Source organism: Tenrec ecaudatus, chromosome 13 (assembly GCF_050624435.1).
Source record: "Tenrec ecaudatus isolate mTenEca1 chromosome 13, mTenEca1.hap1, whole genome shotgun sequence".
NCBI lineage: Eukaryota > Metazoa > Chordata > Mammalia > Afrosoricida > Tenrecidae > Tenrec > Tenrec ecaudatus.
In genome coordinates this window covers 29019677-29045172 of record NC_134542.1, presented here as the reverse complement: position 1 = coordinate 29045172, position 25496 = coordinate 29019677, and the positions used below count along the sequence as shown (strand labels likewise).

The 25496-nt window shown below is 37.4% G+C and overlaps 2 protein-coding genes across 5 annotated transcripts in view; one reads left to right on the top strand and one right to left on the bottom strand.

Annotated features, from left to right (window-relative positions):
- Positions 1-25496, bottom strand: part of KANSL1L (KAT8 regulatory NSL complex subunit 1 like) — a 99911-nt gene that overhangs the window by 44322 nt on the left and 30093 nt on the right. For all 4 annotated transcript variants that reach the window (XM_075528858.1, XM_075528861.1, XM_075528859.1 and 1 more), the window contains exon 3: positions 6418-6559. In XM_075528858.1, coding sequence (XP_075384973.1) covers positions 6418-6559 — 142 coding nt within the window. The remainder of the gene's footprint in view (positions 1-6417; positions 6560-25496) is intronic.
- The window catches only part of RPE (ribulose-5-phosphate-3-epimerase), a 96575-nt gene that overhangs the window by 63199 nt on the left and 7880 nt on the right, over positions 1-25496 (top strand). The gene's annotated exons all lie outside the window — the stretch shown is intronic.

Below are 25496 nucleotides of genomic sequence, written 5' to 3'. Positions count from 1 at the left end.
CTAAGCCACTACAGTAATTTAGCATGAAATTTCCATCAGGAAAACATTATTGAAGATGGTTCCCTCAAATGTGATCAATGGAATCCACAAGTTTTCAGTTTTATGTTTGACCTTCGTTCTACATCTCAAAAGACCCAAAACCAAACCCACTGCCCTCAATTGAGTCCAACTCACAGTGGCCCCACTTAGATCAGACCAGGTTCCTGTGAGCTGGTTGGGCAGTTAGATTCTAGCTGCCAACTTTGCAATTTGTGGCCCAACCCATAAATACCACCAGTAAATTCTAAAAGGCATTAAACTATAGCCACTATTTCTAACTTAACTCTATAACCCTTACACAGCTCCTATTTCTGCTTCTTTGAATACCAAAGACATTTCCAAAAGATTCTGTTGCTTCATGTCTTCATTTTTTTAAATGAATCATTTTATTGGGGCTTATACAACTCTTATCACAATCCATACATACTTCAATTGAGTAAAGCACCCTTATACATTCATTGTCCTCGTCATTTTCAAACATTTAAGGGAAAGGTCCTCTCTTCTGGTTCCCTGATTCACTATCCCCCAAAACCGTACTGATTTTATATTACCTCTTTACTAGTATTTTAAAAAGCTGTGTCATATACAACTTCAGGAAATTTTATCGAAAATTATTTATCCTGTGAGAAAAAAAAGTATTTCAAGTTTCAAGTAAATATGACTAATTTTTAGAAGCTTTGTAATATAAAAATGTATCTGTCTTCACTCACAAATACGCCGTTAAAACATGATCAAGATAACAATGAACAACTCTCAATTGCAAAAGGAAAAGAGTGAAGAATACATACACAATGAGAGCTCTATCCTGTCACAGGAGGTTACTATGAGTTAAAAACTGACTTGGCGGCACTTTAACAACAGTGGGTCTGTATTCAGAAATTCTACTGGACAGATATCGAAAAAGCACATCATCTTCAATGTGATGGGTAGTCCTTGCTTAAATCCTTATTGTTGCTGCCTACAAGGTGATTTCCATCCATAGCTTTCTATGGCTCTTAATCAGCCTCTGGACCCAATGGCCATCTGTAGACAGCTGGCCATCCCTGGCAGAGGGGTAGTGGGGAAGAGATGAGTCACTCAGGGTTCAGTGTAGCAACAATGAAACTCACAACCTTCCTCTAGTTCTTGAACGCTTCCTCCCCTCCCAATTATCATTACCCCAATTCTACCTTGCTGACCTGGTTAGACCACAGGATGCAGCAGGGATCTGGAAACACAGGGAATCTAGATGAACCCCTCAGGTCCGGCAGTGAGAGTGGTGACACTGGGAGGGAAGGTGGTGTAGAAAGGGAGAACCGATCTTGGGGATCTATGTGTAACCTCCTCTCTGGGGGAATGGGCAATGGGAAGGTGGGTGAAGGGAGATGCCAGGCAGTGTAAGATAAGGGAAAAAAAGGAAAATGAGCGGATACCAGGAACCCAAGTGGAAGGCGAATTTTGAGAATGACGGAATGTATAAGGGTGCTTTACTCATTGATGTATGTATGGATTGTGATAAGAGTTATATGAGCCCCAATAAAAAGATTTATTAAATTTTAAAAATATCAGCCTCTGGAATTTCTTCCTTTTCTATCACCTACCATGGCAATGTAAGTAGATGTTTATGCTTTCTTTGTGGACTGAACATTTTTCAACATGTTTCTTGCTCACAGCCAGTTAAGGTTGTGTTTAAATTGGGGTTGGTTTAAATTGTCAACAATAAAAGGCTCTTTTTAGAACAGGCGAAGAGTTTCTTTGGTAGTATAATACAATGCAAAACTCAAAGGCTTCCTGTCTACCTAATCTGCTTTCAGGCAATTCCCCGTGCTGACAATGTACCTACAGTTCTTGACACATTCACAAAAGATTCCTCCCCCCCAAAAGAAGATTACTCCCCCCCAAAAAAAAGATTCCTCCCCGTACCCCTTTCTAATCACTGCATCTACTTCCTTTCCATCTCCCTCTGTCTTTGCTTCATTGGTATCTCCAACAAGTTGTTGGACATTGACCTTTGCCCAGAATACTTTTATTCATCTCAAAGGTTGTACTGGGCATGTCTTCTGCCTGATTATTTTCTTAAAATCCCTTTGGATCGATTCAAGGGCAAGGTCCTGAATCTCTAGAGTTCTTCTATTTCCTTTTATTTGTGCTTTTAAACAGATAGATGTGAAAAAGAGCTAATTAGCTTTATTACCAATTAAAAATATATGACCAAAGTAAAAACTAATATAAAGAATAAAATCTAGACAGAATATGGTCAATAGAGTTAACAAATTAAAAGATAATCAAGAATTTCTTGTCGTGCAGAGACACAAAAATTACAGAACTGTTAAGAAGCACAAAATACTTGTTTTATCTTCTTAGCTTGTTTGAATTTCAGGAAAAAAATAGCAAAAGAAACCAAAACAGTTGAATTATGATAGCGCATTTTATAAAACTGAAAATATAAAAACATTAAACATGTGTTCTGGAAAAAAATGAAAACACTATGTCCACATAAAGGCTTATGAATATACACAACAGCTTACACATAATAAACAAAATGGAAATCCCTAAATCTCCATCAACTGGTAAATGGATAAGCAAACATAATACATGTAAAAATGGAATACACTACTCAGCAATAAAAGGAACAAACTGCTGACAAACATGTTAGTAAATGAAGCCAGATATAAGTGATTACATATTTCATTATTAGATATATAAGACACTCTAGGAAAGGTAAAAAGCAGAAGAATAGAAAGCAGATCAGAGATCGCAAAGTGAACAGGGGTAAACTTTAAAAGTTGACAGAAATGGTAATGGTAAGTAAGGGTGGTTACATAACTCAAGAAAACCTGTCTGTGGTAGTTCCATAGTCTGGTGTCAATTTGGGACTTGAGAGGATTAAGAGTGAAGGGGTGGAGTCTAGTCTGTCATTCGGGTCATAGCCAATGAGGCCTCTCATTGGGCATAACCTTCTGAGAATTCTGGGGAATCTGGTATTTCCTCCTTGGAGGCCAGAGACACCTCTCTCTGCTCACCTTCTGGGAGACATTGTAACTGACAAGACACAAGGAAGTACACTAGTGCCCTGAGCTGAAGAAGCCCTGTGAACCTACCCTGATGCAACCAGACCTCTGAAGCCGGAGCAGCCACACAGAGACCCCTGCCAGTGCTGAGATGCTTACAACACCACTAGATCCAGAGACTTTCTACCCACTGGCCTGTGATCATCCTGCATTTGGCATCATTGCATGTGTTTATGAATCTGAAGAGAACTTTAGATTGGTATAGGACATATAGGCTAATATCAGACTTATGAGCTTGGACTAGACTGGGTTGGGGTGCTTGGACTAGACTGAATGTACAATTAAAACTCTCCCTTATGAGTTTTTATGGGTTTGTTTCTCTAGTCTACCCAGACTAACACACTGTCAAAATTTAGTGACTGTATCTAAGTGCCAAGCCAAGGAAATTGAAATCCACAAGTAGATAATTAGATTGTAAAAACTGTAGATCAAATAAACACAAAAATCTTCCAGACAGATGGATTAAGCAGCCGACTGCTTATCAGCATAAAAATATTTCTGAGAACAATGAAAGGGGAAATTAATCTATTTTAGTTCAACCTAAAACAACATTTAAGAGTGTGTGCAAAATAAAGATATTTTGAGACAAAGTCAAAGAGTTTAAACGTCCACCTAACTACTTCGTGTCAGATACTACTAAAGAATATACTTCAGAAAGACGAAAGAAGAGAAGTAAGCCAGGAGAGAAAAGTGGATACAGCAGAAACTCCAGCTTTTCCCAGTATCCATTTTCCTCTTTTTTTTTACTATAAACTAATGATTCCCAGAGTTTTAACTTTAAATGCAACTTCCTTTTATCTGTCATTATTCTTGGCCTCCTTTTCAGCTATTCATAACAAATAATTCTACAGGGTAAAATTTAATTTAAAAGAAAAATATTTTAAAATGGTAAAAGTGTACTATAAAATAATAAAAGGAACAATACACAGTTCACAAAGAAATAAGAGTACATGCCTACAAGCAACATTACTTCAAAATGCAAGAAACAAAAATGCCCAGAATTATCAGGGCAAACCAAAAAATCCACAATAATGGTGGTAATTGCAACAAGCATACCCAAAATTGGCAGATTGTACTAATGTACATTACAAAGTAGTCAAAACATGGAAACAAACTAAATGTCCACCAACAGATGCGTGGATACACAAAATGTGGCACACACAATGGAATAATATTCAGCCACACACAGAATGCAGTCCTAATACATGCTGCTAGGTGGGTGACTCTTGAAAACATTATGTGAATTAGGTCAGTCACAGAAGGTTAGATCTTATAGGTTCCCACTTATAGGCAAATGTAAAGAGACCAAAGTTTATTAGTGGTACTAGAGTTGGCTGGGGGATGGGAAAAGAAAGTCACTGCTTAGGGGCCCTGGGTTTCCTTTAACTCCAGTGAGGTAAATTTAGGATAGTGGTGATGGTTGCAAAACATGATAAATATTATTAATGTCACTAAACTATAAGAGGGATGAAAAATCAGTGTGCTTTAGCACTGATGAACCACATCAATATCCTTTACTTCTTTAATCTTTCCTCCCCTTACTATTATGGTTTTGGTTTTACCTCATTAATCATGTTAGATTTGAGTATGCTCATTTGTATATTTAAGATCACTCAGTACATGAAATCCAAGACAGATAACCCTTCAGAAACCAGTAACAGGAGTAATGGTTCCCTGTGGGAATGGAAAGAGAGAACAGGGAAGGGGAAGAGGTAGCTGATAGCACTGATGACTGTCTAAGTCCACTCGATGGGATCTTAAAACAGAATTGTATGTGAATGGATATATTGGATCATGTAAAACATGGCAAAGAAAAAAACTATTATAGGAAAAAAAAAACACCAGTAAGGGTTCCTGGGGATGAGGGTAGGGAAGGAATGAAATAAAAGGGAGCTAGTATCAAAGAGTTCAAGAAGAAAAAAAACATTTTGAAACTGATTGTGATAGCAATTGTACAATACTGCTTGATGTGATTGAACTATGGAATGTTATGTTATCTGTGAAAACTCACAATGAATTTTTTTTTAATTTTAAATGAGGGAGCATCAGAAAGCTCATAGGAAATTTCTATCAGCTTTTAATTCCATTTTTCCATGAGCTTTTAAACCTCCCTTATACATACAAAAAATTGCAAAGTTGGCAAAAGTTTTCTATATATATTATTATAATTCTTTAAATCTACAAAAAGATAATCCTATTTTAAAACTAAGCAGAGGATATGAATGGACACTTCAGCAAAGAAGGGACCAAGAGACTGACGAACACATAAAGAAATACTCATAATCAACAGCCATGATTGCAAATCAAGGCTGCAAATCAAAACAACAAAGCTGTATTGTCTTACCCCAGTATTGATAGCAAAGTTTAAAATAAAAACAGCAAGCAACAAATGCTAGTGAATGTGTGGAGAGATGGGAACCTTCATAAATTTAACAGTTTGGTATCGACAGGGACACCAAGAGATGCAGGGTCATTAAAATACTATTTTACCAGCATAACAACTGAAACACCATACAGGTCCATCAATAGGAAATAAGAGAAGACATAAACATACCACTGTAGTCATATAATATCCATTCCACTCACATAGAATAATTGAGAGGATATACAAAATTAAATAACATGCTGACCAAAAAGAAGCAAGCTAAATAATTTAAACATGTAATTGGTGTAAATGTTAAATTGTAGAAAATATGACAAAATAGCTTCAATATATAGGAAAATATCAAGAAATCTTAACATACACCAGCTACCTTTTTATAAAGGCTTTTAATGATTCTTTTGTAAGAAGAAACTAGGAGAAACACTGTGGCAGTTAGATTTTATGTCAGTGGCATTTGTGGGAAAGCGTAGGGGTGAAGTCCAATTTGTCAATCAGGTCACAGCCTAATCATGACTCCTGAGATGTGCATCCTTTTTACGAGAGACATTGGGAACTTCTCCCTATCCTGCTCCTTCACCCTTTCTGATTGCTGGGACACTGCATCTACCTCCAGGGTGGCTACATGTGATTCACAGACCCAGGGAGATACCAGCACCCAGTTATGTTCCCACCAACCATGGCTCTAACTCAACTCTTGACCCACCACCTGTGAGCCCCCCCTGCTTCCAGCTTCACATTTGTGCATCATTGATCTGTAGTTATGTGACTCTGGAGAGGGCCCTAGGCCAGCATGGGACCCTTGGACTGAAGTTGAAGGGGCTTGGATGCATTCCTGATACAAACTTCTTTCTTAGACATGTGAGTGTCATTGGTTTTCTTTTTCTAGACAACTTAGCCTAATACAAACAATAACAGTGATTAAAAAAAAAAAAGACCCAGAATTACCTTGGAGGCACGAATCTGTCTGTGAACATCCGTTAGTTGTTGGATTTTGTATTCTAGCTCTGAAATCTGGGCTTGAAGCCAAGTCCACCGGCTGCCAATTCTTGCTCTGTCTACAAGCCACTTCCATTCAGTACTCCAGTTACTGTGAACAAGACAAATACTGAGTCAAGGCACAAAAGCAATCAAGTTTTAACAGAGACTGTTTAAATAACTTCCTTGACTGCTGTCATACAATCTCAATTTCCTTTATAAAACATCTAATTACATTATGGGACAATGGATAATCAACATCTTATCAAAGAAAAAGATTAAGCTTCCTTACCTTTCTACCCCACAAACACCTGCTTTAGTCAATATTTAGTATTCATTAGTAGGGTAATCCCCTTTGCTATATAAAACCTTATTATTGCTAATGGACTGAATGGGACGTGGGGCGGCAAATGAAACAGGAATAATTATACTAGCACCCTAAAAAACTGTCATTATGGGGCTTTTGTATATTAGATATCAGGTATTCAACAAGTGATTCAAGCTGTGCTAGATCTAAATCCATGTAACAACTATATGGTACTCAATTTTACTATGTGATTTTCATTTACTAAAGCAGACATCACTATTACCTAATTATTCAAAGCCAATTTAAATTAATTATACAAAATATAAATACTCTGCTACATTTTAAATAAGTAAATCAAATACAGAGGTCTAGAGATGTTTAAGAGCAACAGCTTGTTAGAAACAGGATTCCCAGGGATCACATGACAAATACCTTCATAAAGCCTTTTTTTTCCTTTTAGTGTAATTAAGGTTATTTTTATAGGAATGGATCTCAGTACTGAGAGATTCCTTTTATGTGTTTTAAATAGTTTTATTGGCAATTCATACAGCTGTTATCACAATTCATACATATATCCATTGTGTCAAACACATTTGTACCTTTGTTGCAATCATTTTCTATTTTTTTATTATTTTATTGGGGGCTTGTATAATTCATATCCAAATCCATACATGCATCCATTGTGTCCAGCACATTTGTACATTTGTTGCCATCATCATTCGCAAAACATTTGCCTTCTACTTGAGCCCTTAATATCAGCTCCTCATTTTCCCCCTCCCTCGTGACCCCTTGGTAATTTATAATTATTATTTTGTCCAAGCTTACACTGTCCGACATCTCCCTTTATCCACTTTTCTGTTGTCGGTCCCCCAGGGAGGAGGTTATATGTAGATCCTTGTAATCGGTTTCCCCTTTCTAACCCACCTTCCCTCCACGTATGGCTACTTTCACCACAGGTCCTAAAGGGATCATCTGTCCTGGATTCCCTGTATTTTCAGATCCTATCTGTACCGATGTACATCCTATGGTCTAGCCAGATTGGTAAGGTAGGAGTGGGATCATGACAGTTGGGGGAGGAAGCATTTAAGTAGAGGAAAGTTGTATCTTTCATTGTTGCTACCCTGCACCCTGACTGGCTCGTCTCCTCCCGCAACCCTTCAGTATAAGGGGGTGTCCAGTTGCCTACAGATGGACTTTGGATCTCCACTCTGCACTCACCCTCATTTACAATGATGTGACTTTTTACTCTTTGATGCCTCATACCTGATCTCTTCGACATCTCGTGGTCACACAGGCTGCTGTGCTTCTTCATTTGGGCTTTGTTGCTTCTGAGCTAGATGGCATAAAGCCTTTTTTTTTTTTACGAATATTTGAAATCAGGGTTGAACCTTAGCCTCCTCTCATAGGTCCTACTAGTTTTGGCAATGGCATCATTCTAGTTGGTAAAATTACAAATGTATTTATAAAAATATTTCAAACTAGAAAAAAATTGTGATTTATGGTTTCTGTGTGTTTGAAATAATTATGATATACAGACTGTCAAGTAAGAAAACATGACAAATAAGAGGTATAACTGAAGGGCACTAACCTCTTAATAGCAAAACAAAACACCTGTCTAAAAATGCATTTAATATAATGGAATGGCTTTCATTTATTTAAAGTAGAGAAAACTAGGGGGCGTAGAACAGAACAGCAAGGGGAATAGAGCAACGAGGTCCCCAAGGAGTACCAAAGATGACCCCAACAGACTCGACTAGAAAACAGGCCTAAAGGCCAACAAACTAACTACAAGTTTTTCTTACTTGTTGTTGTGTTGTGTTTTGTTTTTGTCATTGGCTTGTTGTTTTATTTTGTTGCTTGGTTTTGCTTTGTCTTGTTTTTGTGCATGTTATTATCTATGCAGGTCTGTCTAAATGAGATAGGCTGGATGAACAATCTGGAGGAGAAAGTAGCGGGACCAACAGTTCCAGAGGGACATGGGAGAAAGGGAGGTGGGGGGAAAGGTAGTGGTGGTAACAAATCCAGGGACAAGGGAACAACAAGTGATCCAAATCGGTGGTGAGGAGGGCACAGGAGGCCTGGTGGGGCATGACCAGGGGTAATGTAACCGAGAGGAATTGCTGCAACCCAAATAAAGGCTGAGCATGCTAGTGGGAAAGAAGTAAAAGGAAATAGAGGAAAGAACTAGGAGGCAAAGGGTATCTATAGAGGTCTACATAAAGCCATGTACATATGTAAATATATCTATATATGAGGATGTGGAAGTGGATCTATGTGCATATATTTATATGTTAGGTATTGGGGTGGCAGATGGACATTGGGCCTCTGCTCAAGTACTCCCTCAATGCACAAATACTTTGTTCTATTAAATTGGCATTCCAGGATGCACACCTTCTCAACACGATTGCTGAAGAAAAATGTGTGCATAAACAAATGTGGTGAAGAAAGCTGACAGTGCCCAGCTATCAAAAGATATAGCATCTAGGGTCTTAAAGGCTTGAAGATAATCAAGCGGTCATCTAGCTGAGAAGCATCAAAACCCACATGGAAGAAGCACACCAGCCTGTCTGACCACAAAGTGTAGAAGGGACAAGTTATCAGACATCACATCAAAGAACTAAAAATCATATCAGTGGGTGCCCACCTTCCTGATACAATCACTGAAGACAAAGCAGGTGAATAAGCAAACATGGTGAAGAAAGCTGATGGTGCCCGGCTATCAAAAGATATAGTTTCTGGGGTCTTAAAGGCTTGAAGATAAACAAGCAGCCATCTAACTCAGAAGCAACAAAGTCCACATGGAAGAAAGAAGCACACCAGCCTGTCTGACCACAAGGTGTAGAAGGGACCAGTTGTCACACATCAAAGAACTAAAAATCCCCTCCCAATCATCATGACCCCAATCCTACCTTGCCTTGCGGACCTGGTTGTACCAGAGGATGTACAGCGGTGCAGTGGGGATCTGGAGGCACAGGGAATCTAGGACAGACGAACCCTTCAACACCAGCGGTGGGAGAGGCAACACCAGGAGGGAAGGGCATGTAGAAAGGGAGAACCGATCTCGGAGATCTATGTGTAACCTCCTCTCTGGGAGATTGGCAAGGGGGAGGCGGGTGAGGGGAGACGCCGGGGAGTGTAAGATAAGATATAATAAGTATTTATAAACTATCAAGGGACCAGGGGTGGGATCGGGGAGGGAGGGGGATGGGGGGAAAAAACGGGAAACCGAGCTGATTCCAGGAACCCAAGTGGAAGGTGAATTATGAGAGTGACGAGTGCAACGAATGTATAAGGGTGCTTTGCTCATTTGATGTATGCACAAATTGTGATAAGAGCCTTATGAGCCCCAATAAAAAGATTTAAAAAAAGAAAGAAAATGATTAGGGCAAAGAATGTACGGATGTGCTTTATACAATTGATGTATGTATATGTATATGTATGGATTGTGATAAGAGTTGTATGAGCCCCTAATAAAATGTAAAAAAATAAATTAAAAAAAAAAAGAACTAAAAATCATATCAATGGGTGCCCACCTCCTTGATAGGATCAATGAAGACAATGAAGAAAGCCTGTCTGACCACAAGGTGTAGAAGGGATCTGGTATCAAGCATCAAGGAACAAAAAAGTCTTATCATTGTATATATGGGTGAGTGCAGAATGGAGACTCAAAGCCCATTGGTAACCAACCAGATGCCCCCTTACTGAAGGGTTGTGGAGAGGAGATGACCCAGTCAGGGTGCAAGGTAGCAATGATGAAACAAATACCTTTCCTCTAGTTCTTAAATGCTTTCTCCCCACCACCCCACTATCATGATCCAAATTCTACCTTACAAATCTGGCTAGATCAGAGGATGTACACTGGTACAGAGATCAACTGGAAACACAGGGAATCTAGGACAGATGACTCCTTCAGGACCAGTGGTGAGAGTGGTGATGACAAGGGTGGAGAGAATGTGGGGTATAAAGGGGGAACTGATTACAAGAATCTACATATAGCCTCCTCCCTGGGGGAGGGACAGCAGAGAAGAAGGCGGGGGAAGACGTTGGACAGCAGAGAAGGTGGGTGGGAGGGAGGCTCGGACAGTGTAACATATGAAAAAATAATAATTTATGAATGATGAAGGGTTCATGAGGTAAGGGCGAGTGGGGAGGGACGGGAAAATGAGCAGCAGATATTAAGGGCTCAAGTAGAAGGCAAATGTTTTGAGAATGATGATGGCAACAAATGTACATGCTCTTGACACAATGGATATATGTAAGGATTGTGATAAGAATTGTATGAGCCCCCAATAAAAGGATTTTTAAAATATACCATATTGTGTGAATGAGGGGGAGTGCAGAGTGGAGACCCAAAGCCCATCTGTAGGCAATTGGACATCCCCTTACAGAAGGGTCACGAGGAGGAGACAAGCCAGTCAGGGTGCAGTATAGTAGCATCGATGAAACATACAACTTTCCTCTAGTTCCTAAATGCTTCCTCCTCCCCCACTAGACCAGAGGATGTACACTGGTACAGATAGGAACTGAAACACAGGGAATCCAGGACGGATAATCTCTTCAGGACCAGTGGTGAGAGTAGCGATTCCGGGAGGGTGAAGGGAGGGTGGGGTGGAAAGGAGGAACTGATTACAAGGATCTACATATAACCTCCTCCATGGGGGACGGACAACAGAAAAGTAGGTGAAGGGAGACATTGGACAGTGCAAGATAAGACAAAATAATAATTTATAAACTATCAAGGGTTCGTCAGGGAGTGGGGAGCAGGGAGGGAGGGGAGAAAATGAGGAGCTGATGCCAGGGGTTTAAGTGGAGAGCAAATGTTTTGAGAATGATGAGGGCAATGAATATACGGATGTGCTTTACACATGATGTTATGTATGGATTGTGATAAGAGTTGTATGAGCCCCTAATAAAAAGATTTTTTTTTTAAAAAGAGAAAATTTTACGAGATTTGTTGCCAGGTAAGCTGCACACAATATTTAGAACTTTGCTGCAGAATTTACTATAAGATTTTTATATCCTATCACTACTCCCAAAAGCTATCTTGCTAAAATATTATAATGGTGTAAAAATGATTAAGGATATCATCACAGAAATTAGACTTTCTCTTATTATTCATTATTAATAGGTTGAATTTCACACCTTTAGATCACATTTTCCTAACTGAAAAGAAATTGCCAAATCAAAACACACTATTACAGTATTTGGTAATATAAAATGCCAATCAAGCAATTAGAGAGCACAGTAAGGGTCATATCGTGCAATGTGTTTGTGCAGTGAGTGTAAAAGGTTTTATTGTAAGTGGAATCTATTTCCAAAGTAATAACAAACATGATTTTCCAATCACTCTGGCAAGGTGATAAAACATTGTAGTGGGGCACACAAGGAAATATTTCTTTAAAATGCAATTAAGATGCAAGTATAATAATCTGATAATGCCAAAATATCAAACCAAACTCTATTATCAGGTTAATTCCAACTCACTATAACCCATATAGAGTCTCAGAGACTGTAAATCTTTATAGGAGTAGACAGAGGCCACTAGAGATCTTTAATCTGCTAATAGTAATCGCTTAAGTATTTCATATGTTGCAATACATTTCCCAGCCTTCCTTGTATGTAGGTTGGAGCATGTGACTAGTTTTGGCCAATGAGCTGTCAATTCAAGTGTCAATGTTATTTCTAGTGGATGGGATAACCTTCAAAGCCATTAGTCCAGATTGCATATAGCTACCAGAAAGAGCAGAACCCAAATCACATGGGAATGTATATGAACCACACTAAAGCTTTGCAGTGCTGACCCGCTGAGTAGGAGGTTATTTATTACTATGAGCACAGCCTAATCTAATACACTGAACGAGAGAAGATAATGGTTTGGACTAGGGGAACAAAGCATAAATAAGAGATGGGAATTATAAAGTTGACAGGATTTGCAAAAAGATGATGTGGTAATAAACACAGGGAGATTAAACAGTGGGGTTTTAAAAACTTTGTGAGATCAGAATTGAAAGTTAATGGAATTTTTCCATGAAATTTGTGAAGCTCCCTCAAATTCATTAGATTTTGCCTGGTTTGAAAACTTATCTGTAATAGGCAATTTGGCTATCAAATTGATGATTCATTATTTATCAAATATAAGAAAGAAAACATTAAGAATTGAATGGAGTTTATATTGTACTTCTGGTAAAAATCATCTGATACTGAAATGACCAAAATCATTTTTATAATCATATACTAATTGTACTAGCATAGAAGAAGTGCCCTTTTAAATGTAAAGAAACGAATCAATGTTGGAGCTTTGTAATGTACAAAATAAACTTTCTAGAACAGATAGCTAATTCTTCATTTTAATAAAAATGAATAAAGTCTGTTTGCCAGGCTTTAAAGTCTTGGGGGAAAAAACGTTTTCCCACCAAAACTGTTGCCTTGCTTGAAAACATTTAATCAAAAATAATCAAGTTTATAAGTATGTTGCAGAAAACATATGATGATCTTACTTAATAGAGATTAACACCTGTTGTATCACAAAGTCAAAACAAGTTTTCTGAAACAACTTATGTAACAGATGATGTAATAATGGTTTCTGAGTGTAACTTACTGGAACCAATCAGAACATGCAAACGCAAACCACTAAGAAGGGGAGTCATAGCCAGAGTATCCAGGCTCCCTCCTTACAAACAGGGCTGGAATGTGCAACCACTAGGACCAGGAGTCCCTAATCTCAGGGGTTGCTGAGTTTATTACAGACCCCTGCAGGCGGACTGTAAGGCCTTCTGGTGAAGATCAAAGATAGCTGTGAGTGGAGACCACAAAAGGCAATGAGTAGGAAAGATCCGTGGCCTGGCGTGAGAGGCAAATCACCAGAGAGGTAGCACTTGCATTTGATCCCCACCCACAACTGCTTGCTTGCTATTACCACTTAGTTTAATAATGGAAATAAGTTCAAGCTGCTTCATTAAGCTAAGTGGTTCTGAGGAGTTTCATTTCTCGATACTAACTACTCAACATCACAAATCGAGACCTTTGATTTAATCTTGAAGTGTAATTCTTCCAAATAAGACATAACTGTTGAATATTATTTTTGCTACCAAGACTTAAAAAGTGATTTATAAATTTTGCTTTAATGTAAAGATTTTATTTGCTTATTTATAGTTAAATATGAAAACTGTAATAGAGAAAATAAAAACAATAGACTAGTTGAGAAAAATCACAATCCCAAGAAAAAAGAGGTTTGGCCAAAGTTCCCCACTGGTGTTTGCTCACCTAGCAAGAGCTTATCCCTCCCTGGAATTTGGTTCCTTTAGACCAGGGATCAGCAAACTTTTTCTGTAAAGGGGCAGATAGTAAATACTTTAGACATTGTGAGTCACACATTCTCTGTGACAGCTACTCAATTTAGTCATTCTAGTGTGGAAACAGCCATAGTTGGACACATACATGAATGGATGTGGCTATGTCCCTGCAAACATTTATTTACAAAAACAGACCAAATCAAACCAGACTCAACGCCATCGAGTCAAGTCCAACTCATAGAAACCCTATAGAACAGAGTAGAACTTCCCCTGTGGGCTATAAATCTTTATGGGAGCAGAAAGCGCCATCTTTCTCCCTTAGAGCAGCTGGTGGTTTCAAACTGCTGACATGGTAGCAGTCCAACTTGTAACTCACTGAACCACCAGGGCTCCCTTTACTTTTACAAAATCACAGTGGGTTAGCCTTGGCCCACAGGTTGCACATTTTTAATCATCTATGTAGAGCATCTTTTCATGTTTCCATGCTTCTCAAGTGCTTTTCACTTCCTTTTGTGAAGTATCTGTTCAAATTTTGCCCTTATTTCATTGAATTATATTATTACTCATATAAGCTCAGACTATGTGTATCAGAAATATTTCCTGGTCCGATAAAGACTGTGGAAACTCCCCGAGACTCTGGTACTTAGTCACCCTCTAACACCACTACTGTGGTTCACCTTTCAGCCAACCAATAGAGACGGGCCTATAGGACGAACAATAACACCAGCGAGGTATACAGGCACTTTCCATGACAACCACCTAGTAGAAATCAGGGGGTAGCATTTTCCCAGGGATCTCACCTGGCAGGAAGGTATAGGGAAAAAGAATAGATGAAAATTAGGAACACAAAAAGTAGGAAAAAAGAAAATTAGGAACACAAGGAGAAAGTGGAAAGTGACTATTTCATCATGAGGATTGCAAACAGTGTCGAGACTGTTTTACCATTAAGGCAGGTAAAATAGCAAAGTTGCTGGCCACAGGGTACAAACTCCATTTACCTCCCCCCCCCCAATGTAATGGGTTTTGCCCTCATATTCAAGTCACTGATCCACTTGGGGTTAATTTTTATACATGGAAGTGATGTGAGGTTGAGGTCCAATTTCTCTAGCATGTGGAAACTCAGTTATACCAGTACTATTTGTTGAGGAAATGATCATTTCCCCTGTGAGTGGACTTGACATCCTAGTTAAAATTTTAATGGCCATATAGGTATGTTAATTTTTAGACTCTCATTTGTATTCCCTTGGCCTATATGCCTATCTTTATCTCAGTAACACAATGTTTTGATATTGTAGCTTTCAGCAAGTTTTGAAATTGGAAAGGATAAGTCTTTTTACTTTCTCAAGATCGTTTTCAGGATCATTTTACAGTTCTACTTGAATTTTCATGAACATGGAATCTCCTTCTACTTATTTGGGTCTTTAATTTATTTCAGCAATGTTTTAGTTTCAAGTACACAAATCTTATAGCAATTGTTTGCTTAATTTTCAAATATTTCACTACTGGTAGAAGCACAACTGAATTTCGTTTATTGATATTATTATATCCTGTAACTTTGCTGAACTTATTAAATGTCAGTTTTCTTATAGATTCTTTATACTTTCTATATATAGAATCATGTCATCTGCAAATGGGGGTACTTTAACTTCTTCCTTTGGACGTTGGATACCATTTATTTTAGCACAATCTAGTATCTCAGTGGTAAAGCTAATAAGCATCCTTGTCGTACTCCTTCTCATCTCAAGAATGAAGTATTCAGTCTTTTACCATACAGTATAACATTGGTTGCTGAGTTTTAATAAGTAGTTTTTATGTTATTAAATGTAATTTTCTTTCATCATCAAAGGATATGGATTTTATAAAATGCCCTTATTACATAATTTGAGATGTGGTATAGCACATTCATTGGTTTTGTTATATTGAACCAACTTCGCATTCTTGGGACAAATCACATTTGGTGATAATGTATTACCATGAGTTTCTATTTTAGCTTTCCTGACCCTACTTCATCATTTTATATGGAGATGAGAGGCAAGAGGAATAGAACACTTGTCTATACATTTGTAAGCCACCATATAATAAGGAATCACATCTGGACTTGATAGAGAAGACTACACACTCCATCTAAAGATCCTGAACTTATGTGTTAGGGAAGTGGAGTCCTTTATTCATAAAAGACTGGCAATGATATTTATGCACTGATATTTAGGAAGCAAAAGAGGTGAACTGTACAGTGACTTCATTACACTATCCTTTTTGATAACAGAACCCCTTAAGTTTTAACTGACTACATGGCAGCTGAACTAGGAACTTTATTTCCCAGTCTTAATTGCAGAATATGTAGCTACATGATTAATTTCCTTACCAAAAAGAAATGAGTCAAAATGATGTAAAAATATTCTGAGTCAAAAAAAATATTCTGAGTCTTCTTATTAAAAGTGATTGGTTATACCATTAAAAATTATTAGATAAGTATATCAGCTCAAGTGCTAGTGAATCACTTTACAACAATGCAACAAGGATAGTACCCTAAGTAATAAAATCCCTGCACTATCTTGAGATTTATCTAATTCTTGAATGTTGAGAGAAAATTATACCATATGTACTCATGTACAAGCTGAGTTTTTCAGCACATTTTTTATGCAGTTTTTGTGGTAAAATTAGGTGCCTTGGCTGATATTTGGGTTGGCTAACATTCGAGTATAAATGGTACTTATATTGAGATTTCCATTCTTAATACCCTGGCATATATAGTAGCTAATGCATTTTCCCCTAAAAAATATTTTGCTTAGGATCATCTACGTCAACAAATTCTCAGTTTAGAAGCCTATTGTTTTTAAAATCAAGTCTCATTGACATAACAGTTAGTAACTATAATTTTCTCAAAGTTCTTGCGGGCACTATGAAAAAACAACCACAGACAAAAATAATTGTAGACATTAGTAACTTTGGCAGGCATGGATAATAAACATTTTAAAGGACAAAGATTCAAGGATGTCCAAGCATCCATGGTAGTGTACTTGGTAAACTTGGTTGCGAATTCAAAGGTTGGTGGTTCAAACCCACTCAGCAGCTCCATAGAAGAAAAGACCTGGTAATTTCTTCTGTGAATATTATAGCCAAAAAGCTCACAGGGCTGTTTCAACTCTGTCACCTGGGGTTGGTATATGTTCACAGGAAGGAGAATTCCTATTTCTATTTCACTGCATTCACTGGAATCAACTTGAAGGGGACAACAAGGGCAGTCTAAGAGCTTAAAATGCATTCACAAACGTTTGTATAAATGAGGGACAACAAACACAACCTTGATATGCTACATAGTTCTGGCTGCATAGGAACCCTTTGTTTTAAATGCCTAAACTGGATTTTTCAATATTAGTTTAAAATAATTCAAGTCAGATTACTGTTTAGTATTGTTCTTCTCCCATCTATCCTCTCCCCTTCTCCATCCTCCTAACAGAGAGGGAAAGAGGGCAATAAAGAAGAAAAAGGGTTGACAGAATACATATGTACTCTATCAGTACCACTCCTTTTCTCTTGTAAATTAGGGATTTTAAAAGCCTATGGTCTAGACCTAACTTTAAACTGTATTTTGATAAAATCTTATAAAATATAAAACATTGACAGCTAGGGATATATTAATTAAAAGATGGGGAATAAATGAATTTTCTAAGTAATTAGAACACAAGTTTGCTAAAGGGAATTGATACCTCAGCAGTTCAAGCATTTTTAGGTAGTGTGTGTGTGTGTGTGTTTGTGTGTGTTTATGTGTGTCTTGTTCATGAAAGCAGGCTACACACTGCACAAGCGTCTAGTTGAAGAGGCAAGGAGTTAAACTCCATCAGGAGCTCTACACTGCTCACACTCACAGGAAGTTTGTGTATTTTTCTCTCAGATTCAAATGGGCTAGTGATGGGTCAGCCAGATACCATGAGGGGATAAAAGACAATACAGACTAACCCTTGTTACTCAAAAGGTGACTACCACTAATCCAGAATCAAGAACCAGTAGCTCTGCTGTAGTACCACATATGCATTCCTGAATCACTTCATGTTCTATGAAATAAACATAGCTGGGTTTATACAATAACTAGAGTTGATGCTTAACTTCTAAAATACTTTGGAACGTTTAAATCTGAGTCAAACAAAAATAATAGCAGTCCTTATAAGAAAACTAGTACAGTTAGTTTCCACTGGTATTTATACCTACAGTAAGTCTTTAAATAGTTTTATAAATTGTAGTTCAGGCTTCCTTGATGTGGATCTTTGAAGACATTCACTTCTAATAGATCTAAAGACTAGTAGAGGTTAAATCAAGTTTTAAATTATCATCTAGAGGTAGCCTTCTTCATTTTTCTTTTAAAACACACGGGAAATATCCCCAGAGCTGTTTCAACTGAACTTATTAGTTCCTCAGTTATTTTAATGGAGAATGTACAGCAATTCCTAAAGCCAAGAAGCAGCAATTTCTTGTAATCGAGAAGGGAATTTCTAGTAAAAAAAAAAATCAGTTTTCCTTAAGATTTTCTTCACAAACTGCTAAGGCATTTCTCTTTAGTTGTAAAAAAAAAAAAAACTTGTTCTGATCACTTAAAAACATTGGCATGTCTGCTGTGGTTTTTTGGGTTTTTTTGGGGGGGGGGAGGGGAATTCTGGGTATACTCACGTTATTCTCCTATATCCCAAATGCAAGCAAGCATGAATTCACTTTTTAAAAAAAGGTGTAACAGAGCTACATGCATTTTTGTTATTATAAAAGCATTAAATTAAGTCTATTTTCAACAACCATAAAGGAAAACTTGTATAATATTCAACAGTCCCAATATTTACATTTAAAATCTGAACTACTGTCTGTCATTCTCAACAGAAAGCTGTCAATTTTTAGATAACCCATCAATTTAATAACTACATTTCCTGGGACAAAACCACATACTATATGAATGAGACATTTTCTACTATTAAAAAATATCACTACTATAGAGTTGATTCCAACTCCCAACAACCTATAGGGCAGAATAGAACTGTCCCATAGGACTCCCAAGGCAGATATCTTTACAGAAGAAGACTGCCATATCATTCTCCCTTAAAGTAGGCGACGGGGGTGGGGGGTGGGGGGGGTGGGGGGGTGGGGGGGGGGTTTGAACTACTGACCTCTTGGTTAGAAGTCAAACATGTGCGTTATACAACCAGGCAGTTCCTTTACAGAAGCATTACCACATGACCCAAAAAATACATACGAAATCCAACACGTTTATAAAGGCCAAAAAGAAGCCACCAACTACTTGATGAGAAAAGGGAGTGGCAGGTTGCTTCTGTAAAGATTATGCCCTTGGAAGCCCTATGGGGCAGTTCTGCTCTTCAGGTTCACTATGAGTTTAAAAAGAAACAAGCAAGCATCTTTTCTGCTTTATATCAGCTAATTCAGGTTTGGCCGAAACTCAGTTGCCATCAGATATGGGCTAAGATCTCAGCTCTGCCATGCACTAACTCTCTAACGTCAAGCAAATCCAGTGAACAAATAAGTTGTCCTTTTAAGAGCATAACATTAGTTGAAAATAGCTTTCTTTAACACCAATGAGCTAATTTTAATTGAAGTGTTTCTTTTCAAAAGATGTCTAAATGCCAAAATATAAAATGTTCCGTTACCATTCTGTAAGTGCTCATCCATTTCTCAATTACACTCTTGCATCTCTACCCTTCTTTACTTCCCTTCTCCTCCTACAAAATGGAAAAGGATCTTCACTCAAGGAGCAAACATTCTAGGGCTGTTTGTAATTTAAATTCTTTGTATTCCTTACTAGTGAAATAAAACAAAATTAAATCTCCCATCTATTTCATTAGTGTAGAGGATAAAAAAGATAATGAATGCAAAAGAAATCATAAACAATAGTATATAATTATATAAAGAGTCCTGCTGGCACACAGTTACAGTGTTCAATTGCTAAATGTTTTAATTTACCAGCTGCTCCACTGCAAGAAGGCATGGCAGTCTGCTTCCATGAACAGCCACAGCCTTGGAAAACCTATGGGGGGGTCAGTTCTATCCTGCAGGGTAACAATGAGCTAGAATTGACACAATGGCAATAAAGTGGGTTTATTTTTCCAGTTTATTAATGAAATATCCTTATTCTCATCTTTGACTCGCACTCTTAGCACATCCTCTATCTAATTCTTCCAAGGAAAAAAGCAGATTTTACTTAAAATAGCTTTCAACTCTTTTTCCTTCCCATTGGCAAAACAGGAAAGCAGAAAGAAAACGGTGACTATTAATCACTAAGGGGTTTTAAGAAACTACTTAGTTCTTTTCTGTATTTTAAACTGGAACAAGCTGTAAAAAAAATGTGAATAATTAGTTATGTACCAGAGATAAAAATAAATAATAGTAAGTGAATGTATAGAGTCTGCCTTAAGGAAATGGAGGTTTTTACTTTCAACATTTGGACTGGGGCATACTTATGGGAATAAGGTAAGCAACCATGTTTCTTCTTTGTCTAGAATTTTGGAAAATCATAACACGTCTGTTTCAACATCTGTTAATCCTCCCCCTACCCACCTCTCCCCCGACTGCCCCAACCCATATATCCTTAAAGGAAATTAACTGAACTTTCCCAGGAGAAAAGTGCTAGAATCACCAAATGAAAGGTACCATATTTGTAGTAAACTTTGTCAGTGATCCCACCCACATGCCCTCAGAACCACAGTTCAGTATGCACACACAGGTCTGAATTTCAATTGCCAGCAGCTCCACTCTTTGATACTGGAGCCTGCTTGACCACACAAGTGGCAGACTAGAAGTACCAAGGAAATAACACTCCCAAGATTAGTCTTCAATGAACAGTAGGGGGTCTGTGTACAAATGGCAAAGTACTCTCGACTTTCAAATAGATTTACTCTAGTCTAAGGCATGTATTTTACACTAGGTTTTCTAGTTCCCCAAGGACTATTATGTTCCAGTTGTCTAGAAAAGTAAATGGCTTAATCAGCCAACTTTTATTGGCTACCTTGTCTGTGTTTTACTATGTCTAGGAATTTTATATTAAATCTTAATTCTATCAAGAATTCTTTTAGATCAAAGAAGATAATTCTGATTCAGTAACCTTGCTTAGAAAACCCACTGCCATCCAGTCCATTCTGACTCATAGCAACACGATAGGGTTTCCAAGACACTAAATCTTTCCCAGAGTCTCTCACTTCACCTATCTCCTACGGAGTGTGGTGGTGGGTTTGCACCACACGCACTGCGGGGCTAGCCCAAGCACACTGGGTGACAGAAAGTGTAAGTGGTAAGCCAGGATCCCAACACAAGTACATCCAGAAACTGCTCCTGCGCCAAATAATCAAATCACTGAGAGATTGGGGAAAGGGGATTCCATTCACACACACTAAACATAAGGACCATATTTCAAACCAACAAGTGCAGAAAATCCCCGCCTCCTTTCCAAAGGAAAATTATTTTACTTCTATTGTAAAATAGTCTATCAACCAAAAGTTATTTACACTAGTCTATCAACCAAAAGTTATTTCAAAAATATTTCAGTAGTATCATGATTAACTTATTATATGCATGTTTGAGCAAAAGGAAGAGGGGTAAATAATAAATGTATTTAAGATAACAATGGTAATGATAATGGCTAATATGAAAACTTTCAAAATTATTAAATTTCCATATTCCTTCCAGAACAGAATGGGGAGATTTGTTTTTTTCTATCAAGGCACCAGTTAACAAATTGCTGTTCAGTCAATGAAGGCTATAAATGAGAAGAAACACAGAAAATAATGTTTTTAAAGATATATAAAACACATTATATGGAACTCTGGTAGTACAGTGGTTATGAGTTAAGCTGTGATATGCATGGTCGGCAGTTCAAAACCACCAGCAGCTCAGAAGGAAAAAGACTGGGCTTTCTACTCTCGTAATCAGTTAACAGCCTCAAAACACACAGGGGTTGCTCTGAATCAGCATTGTCTGGATGGCAGTGAGTGAATTTAAAACATAGTATCCCCGTCTATTTTAGGAACTATTAAGTATCCAAATAAAATTATACTTTTAAAGTATTTTTTTGGAGGGGGGCACAAGTCATTTTTTCATTGAGCACACATTCCTACAGGTTTTAAGATGCTCAAGATACATCTATGTGGCCAATTTGGTTATATAGAGAAAAAAGGAGGGCAAAAAATAGCAAGTAAAGAGAAAGCAACTACAGATAAAAAATTTATAAAACAGAAATTTCACAGATAGCCAACTCCAATTTCTGATATTCCTAATTACATATACAAATAGGAAAATAGGTATTGGTTCATTAATTGTTACTAATCACATAAAAATCCACCATTTTACCAGCTCTATGGCTTAATTTTGAACTATATGAATTAAAAATATCAACCTACATTTTAAAACTTAGTTTCAATAAACATGCAAAAGAAAATAACCAACAAAAACTGAGGGGAAAACAAAAAAACTTAAGGGAAAATAATGATTGAGCTAAACATTTTAAATTAAAAATTATTTTTAACAACTTGGAAGTAATTAATTCCAATTTTAAATACAAAAACTAGGTTATACTCACATTTAGAGAAATACATATTAAAGCTGTGTTATTTGGTTTCAAAATTAAATCAACTTCAAAATTAACAAAACATGGAGGAACAAGCTTTCCCAAAAGAAAATCTATTAATGCTAGTAAAAATATTCAAAACAAAACTTAATATCCAATGTTTGAGGAGGCACATGAATTCAAGAAGTATTTAATTGGTTTACATTACCTTACCAAAAAAGTTCTTAATTCAGTGAACTACAATTAAAGAATCACATAATTATATAAGTTCAGTACTGTTGATTTGTACTGGTCAGATGAGTCTGACCTTAGAACAAAGGTTATTTGACCTCTAGATATATAAGATTTAACCGCCAAGGCCATCATAATATTTAAGGATCCAAAATGCAAGAAGGCAGAGATATATCTTAAAGAACAGATATTAAATTTTACATATATGATTTTCCTAAAATGTATTTCTAGAGGCCCTGAAGCCCCTTTGGTGGATTACGAGAACAAAGAAAAAGAGAAGGAAAAGTAAGAACTCTCCAAACATACATTGTTTTCCAGGCTAATTGACTTCACTATTCCTCCTCACACACTGGCATATTGACAAGAAAGGAAACGGAGTATATTGTTTGGTGCTTTACACCTAAAAAAAGTTTTCAGTAGTTTGAATTACCATATATAATCGAATGTAAACTGACCTGAGTATCTGCAGAGGCACCTAATTTTACCACAAAACTGCATTAAAAATGTGCTGAAAAACTACTTGTCCTTGAGTATATATGGTACCTCATTGTATGTTTTATTAAAATATTTGAAATAGTATATGCTCGTGTATAAACTGAGTTTTTCTGCACATTTTTAATGCAGTTTTTGTGGTAAAATTAGGTGCCTCGGCAGATATTCGGGTTGACTTATACTGGTATATACGGTAAGTGTTCTCTCACTAAACTCAAGGACTAAATGTAATTATTTAAACAAAATGTTTTGAACCAATCAAAAATCTTACAGAACAAAATGATTTAGTGATAAACTGTATGGTAGATGCACTACTATAGGAGATTAATGAAACAGAATACTACTGAAAGTCAATTAGTCCGGAAGACATCATTTTAATTTGTTTCTAGCTCAAAAAAGACAAGCTTTAGCATTAACTCGTCTCAAATCATTTTTTTAAATAATAAATTTACTAAGCTTACCTAGGAAATTGTTTAATGCTGATATATAAAAACTTGTAGATTCCACAATCTCTTTCAGAACACATGTGCTAAGAAATTCTTGTGGATATTATAAGCATTAATGATAAAATATTAAAGTAGTAGCATGGTATAATGGAGAACCTGGGCTTAGATCTACACATGTATGAACATATGAACAACCATCCTAATTCCATAACTGACTTGGTTTTTCACCACAAATAATAACCAGGCTGAACTGGTTTCCTCTAGAGAGAAATCCCTGCCCGCCCTCTGGGCTGTTGAAAAGACTAAATGAGATACCATATGTAAAGCAACCAGCACAATGCCAAGTAGAAAAATAATCCTTACTCAGAAATTATGAGCTCCTACATTCCAGCAAATTTGAGTTACAGTAACCTAAGAACAGAAGAAAGGATTTCTCATTTTGCTTTACATTTTTATCACTAACAAAAATATACTGATCTTCTATTTAATAGTAAATATTAAAGTGGCCAGTTTCTTATTCTATGAGCATTCTTTTTTTGAGAATTTGATTTAAAAACTGATATAAAAATATATATATATACTGGAGTAGGGAATCAATGCAGAGATCTGAGGGGCCAGCCCCAATCCCAACTATATGCACACCTACCCCTCCCCCCAGAAGAATTTATTTCAGTGGAGAGCACTGAATCTGCATCTCCTGGTGAGGGACATGTCTGATCAGAGCACATGGGAGCAAATGAAGGGGGAGGAAGAGTAGAGCACATCTTGGCCCATCATGCCTTGAGGATGATATTCCACAGAGAGGACCATATGGCCAGCCCCACTATGAAACACGACATCCATCACTGACCCATAGCCCTACAGGGACAACACTGGAGACGCAGTGTGGGAATTCCGTCCAATCTGATCCCAACACACCGAGGCAAAACACTAAGGGCGTGGAACAGAACAGCAAGGAGAACAGAGTAAGTAAGTCCCCAGGGAATACCAAAAATAGACTTTGGGGCCAGGGCTTGATGCCCCCATCACACTCCACCGGAAAACACTCTTAAAGGCTAACAAACAGTCCTTGAATTACAAGCTTTTCTTTCTTGTTGTTTGTTTTTTTGTCATTGGCTTGTTTTGTTTTCTTTTGTTGCTTGGTTTTTGTCTGTCTTGTTTTTGAACATGTTATTATCTCTGCAGGTCTGTCTAAATAAAATAGGCTGGATGAACAATCTGGAGGAGAAAACAATGGACCAACAATTCCGGGGGACCCTGGGAGAGTGGGAGGGGGAAAGGAAGTGGTGTTAACAAACCCAGAGACAAGAGAACAAGTGATCCAAATCAGTGGTGAGGAGGGTGTAGGAGGCCTGGTTGGGCATGACCAAAGGCAATGTAACAGAAGAATTACTGAAATCCAAATGAAGGCTGAACATGATAGTGGGACAAGAGGAAAGTAAAAGGAGAAGCAGAGGAAAGAACTAGGAGGCCAATATAGAGGTCTAAGTACAGGATGTGGGAAAAGATCTATGTGCATGTATGTATTGGTTTAGTATTAAGGTTAGCAGATGGACATTAGGCCTCCACTCATGTACTCCCTCAATGCAAGAATACTTTGTTCTATTAATCATGATGCTCACCCCTTCCTGACACAATCGCTGAAGACAAAGCAGGTACATAAGCAGATGTGAAAAAAGCTGATAGTGCCCAGCTATCAAAAGATATAGCATCTAGGGTCTTAAAGG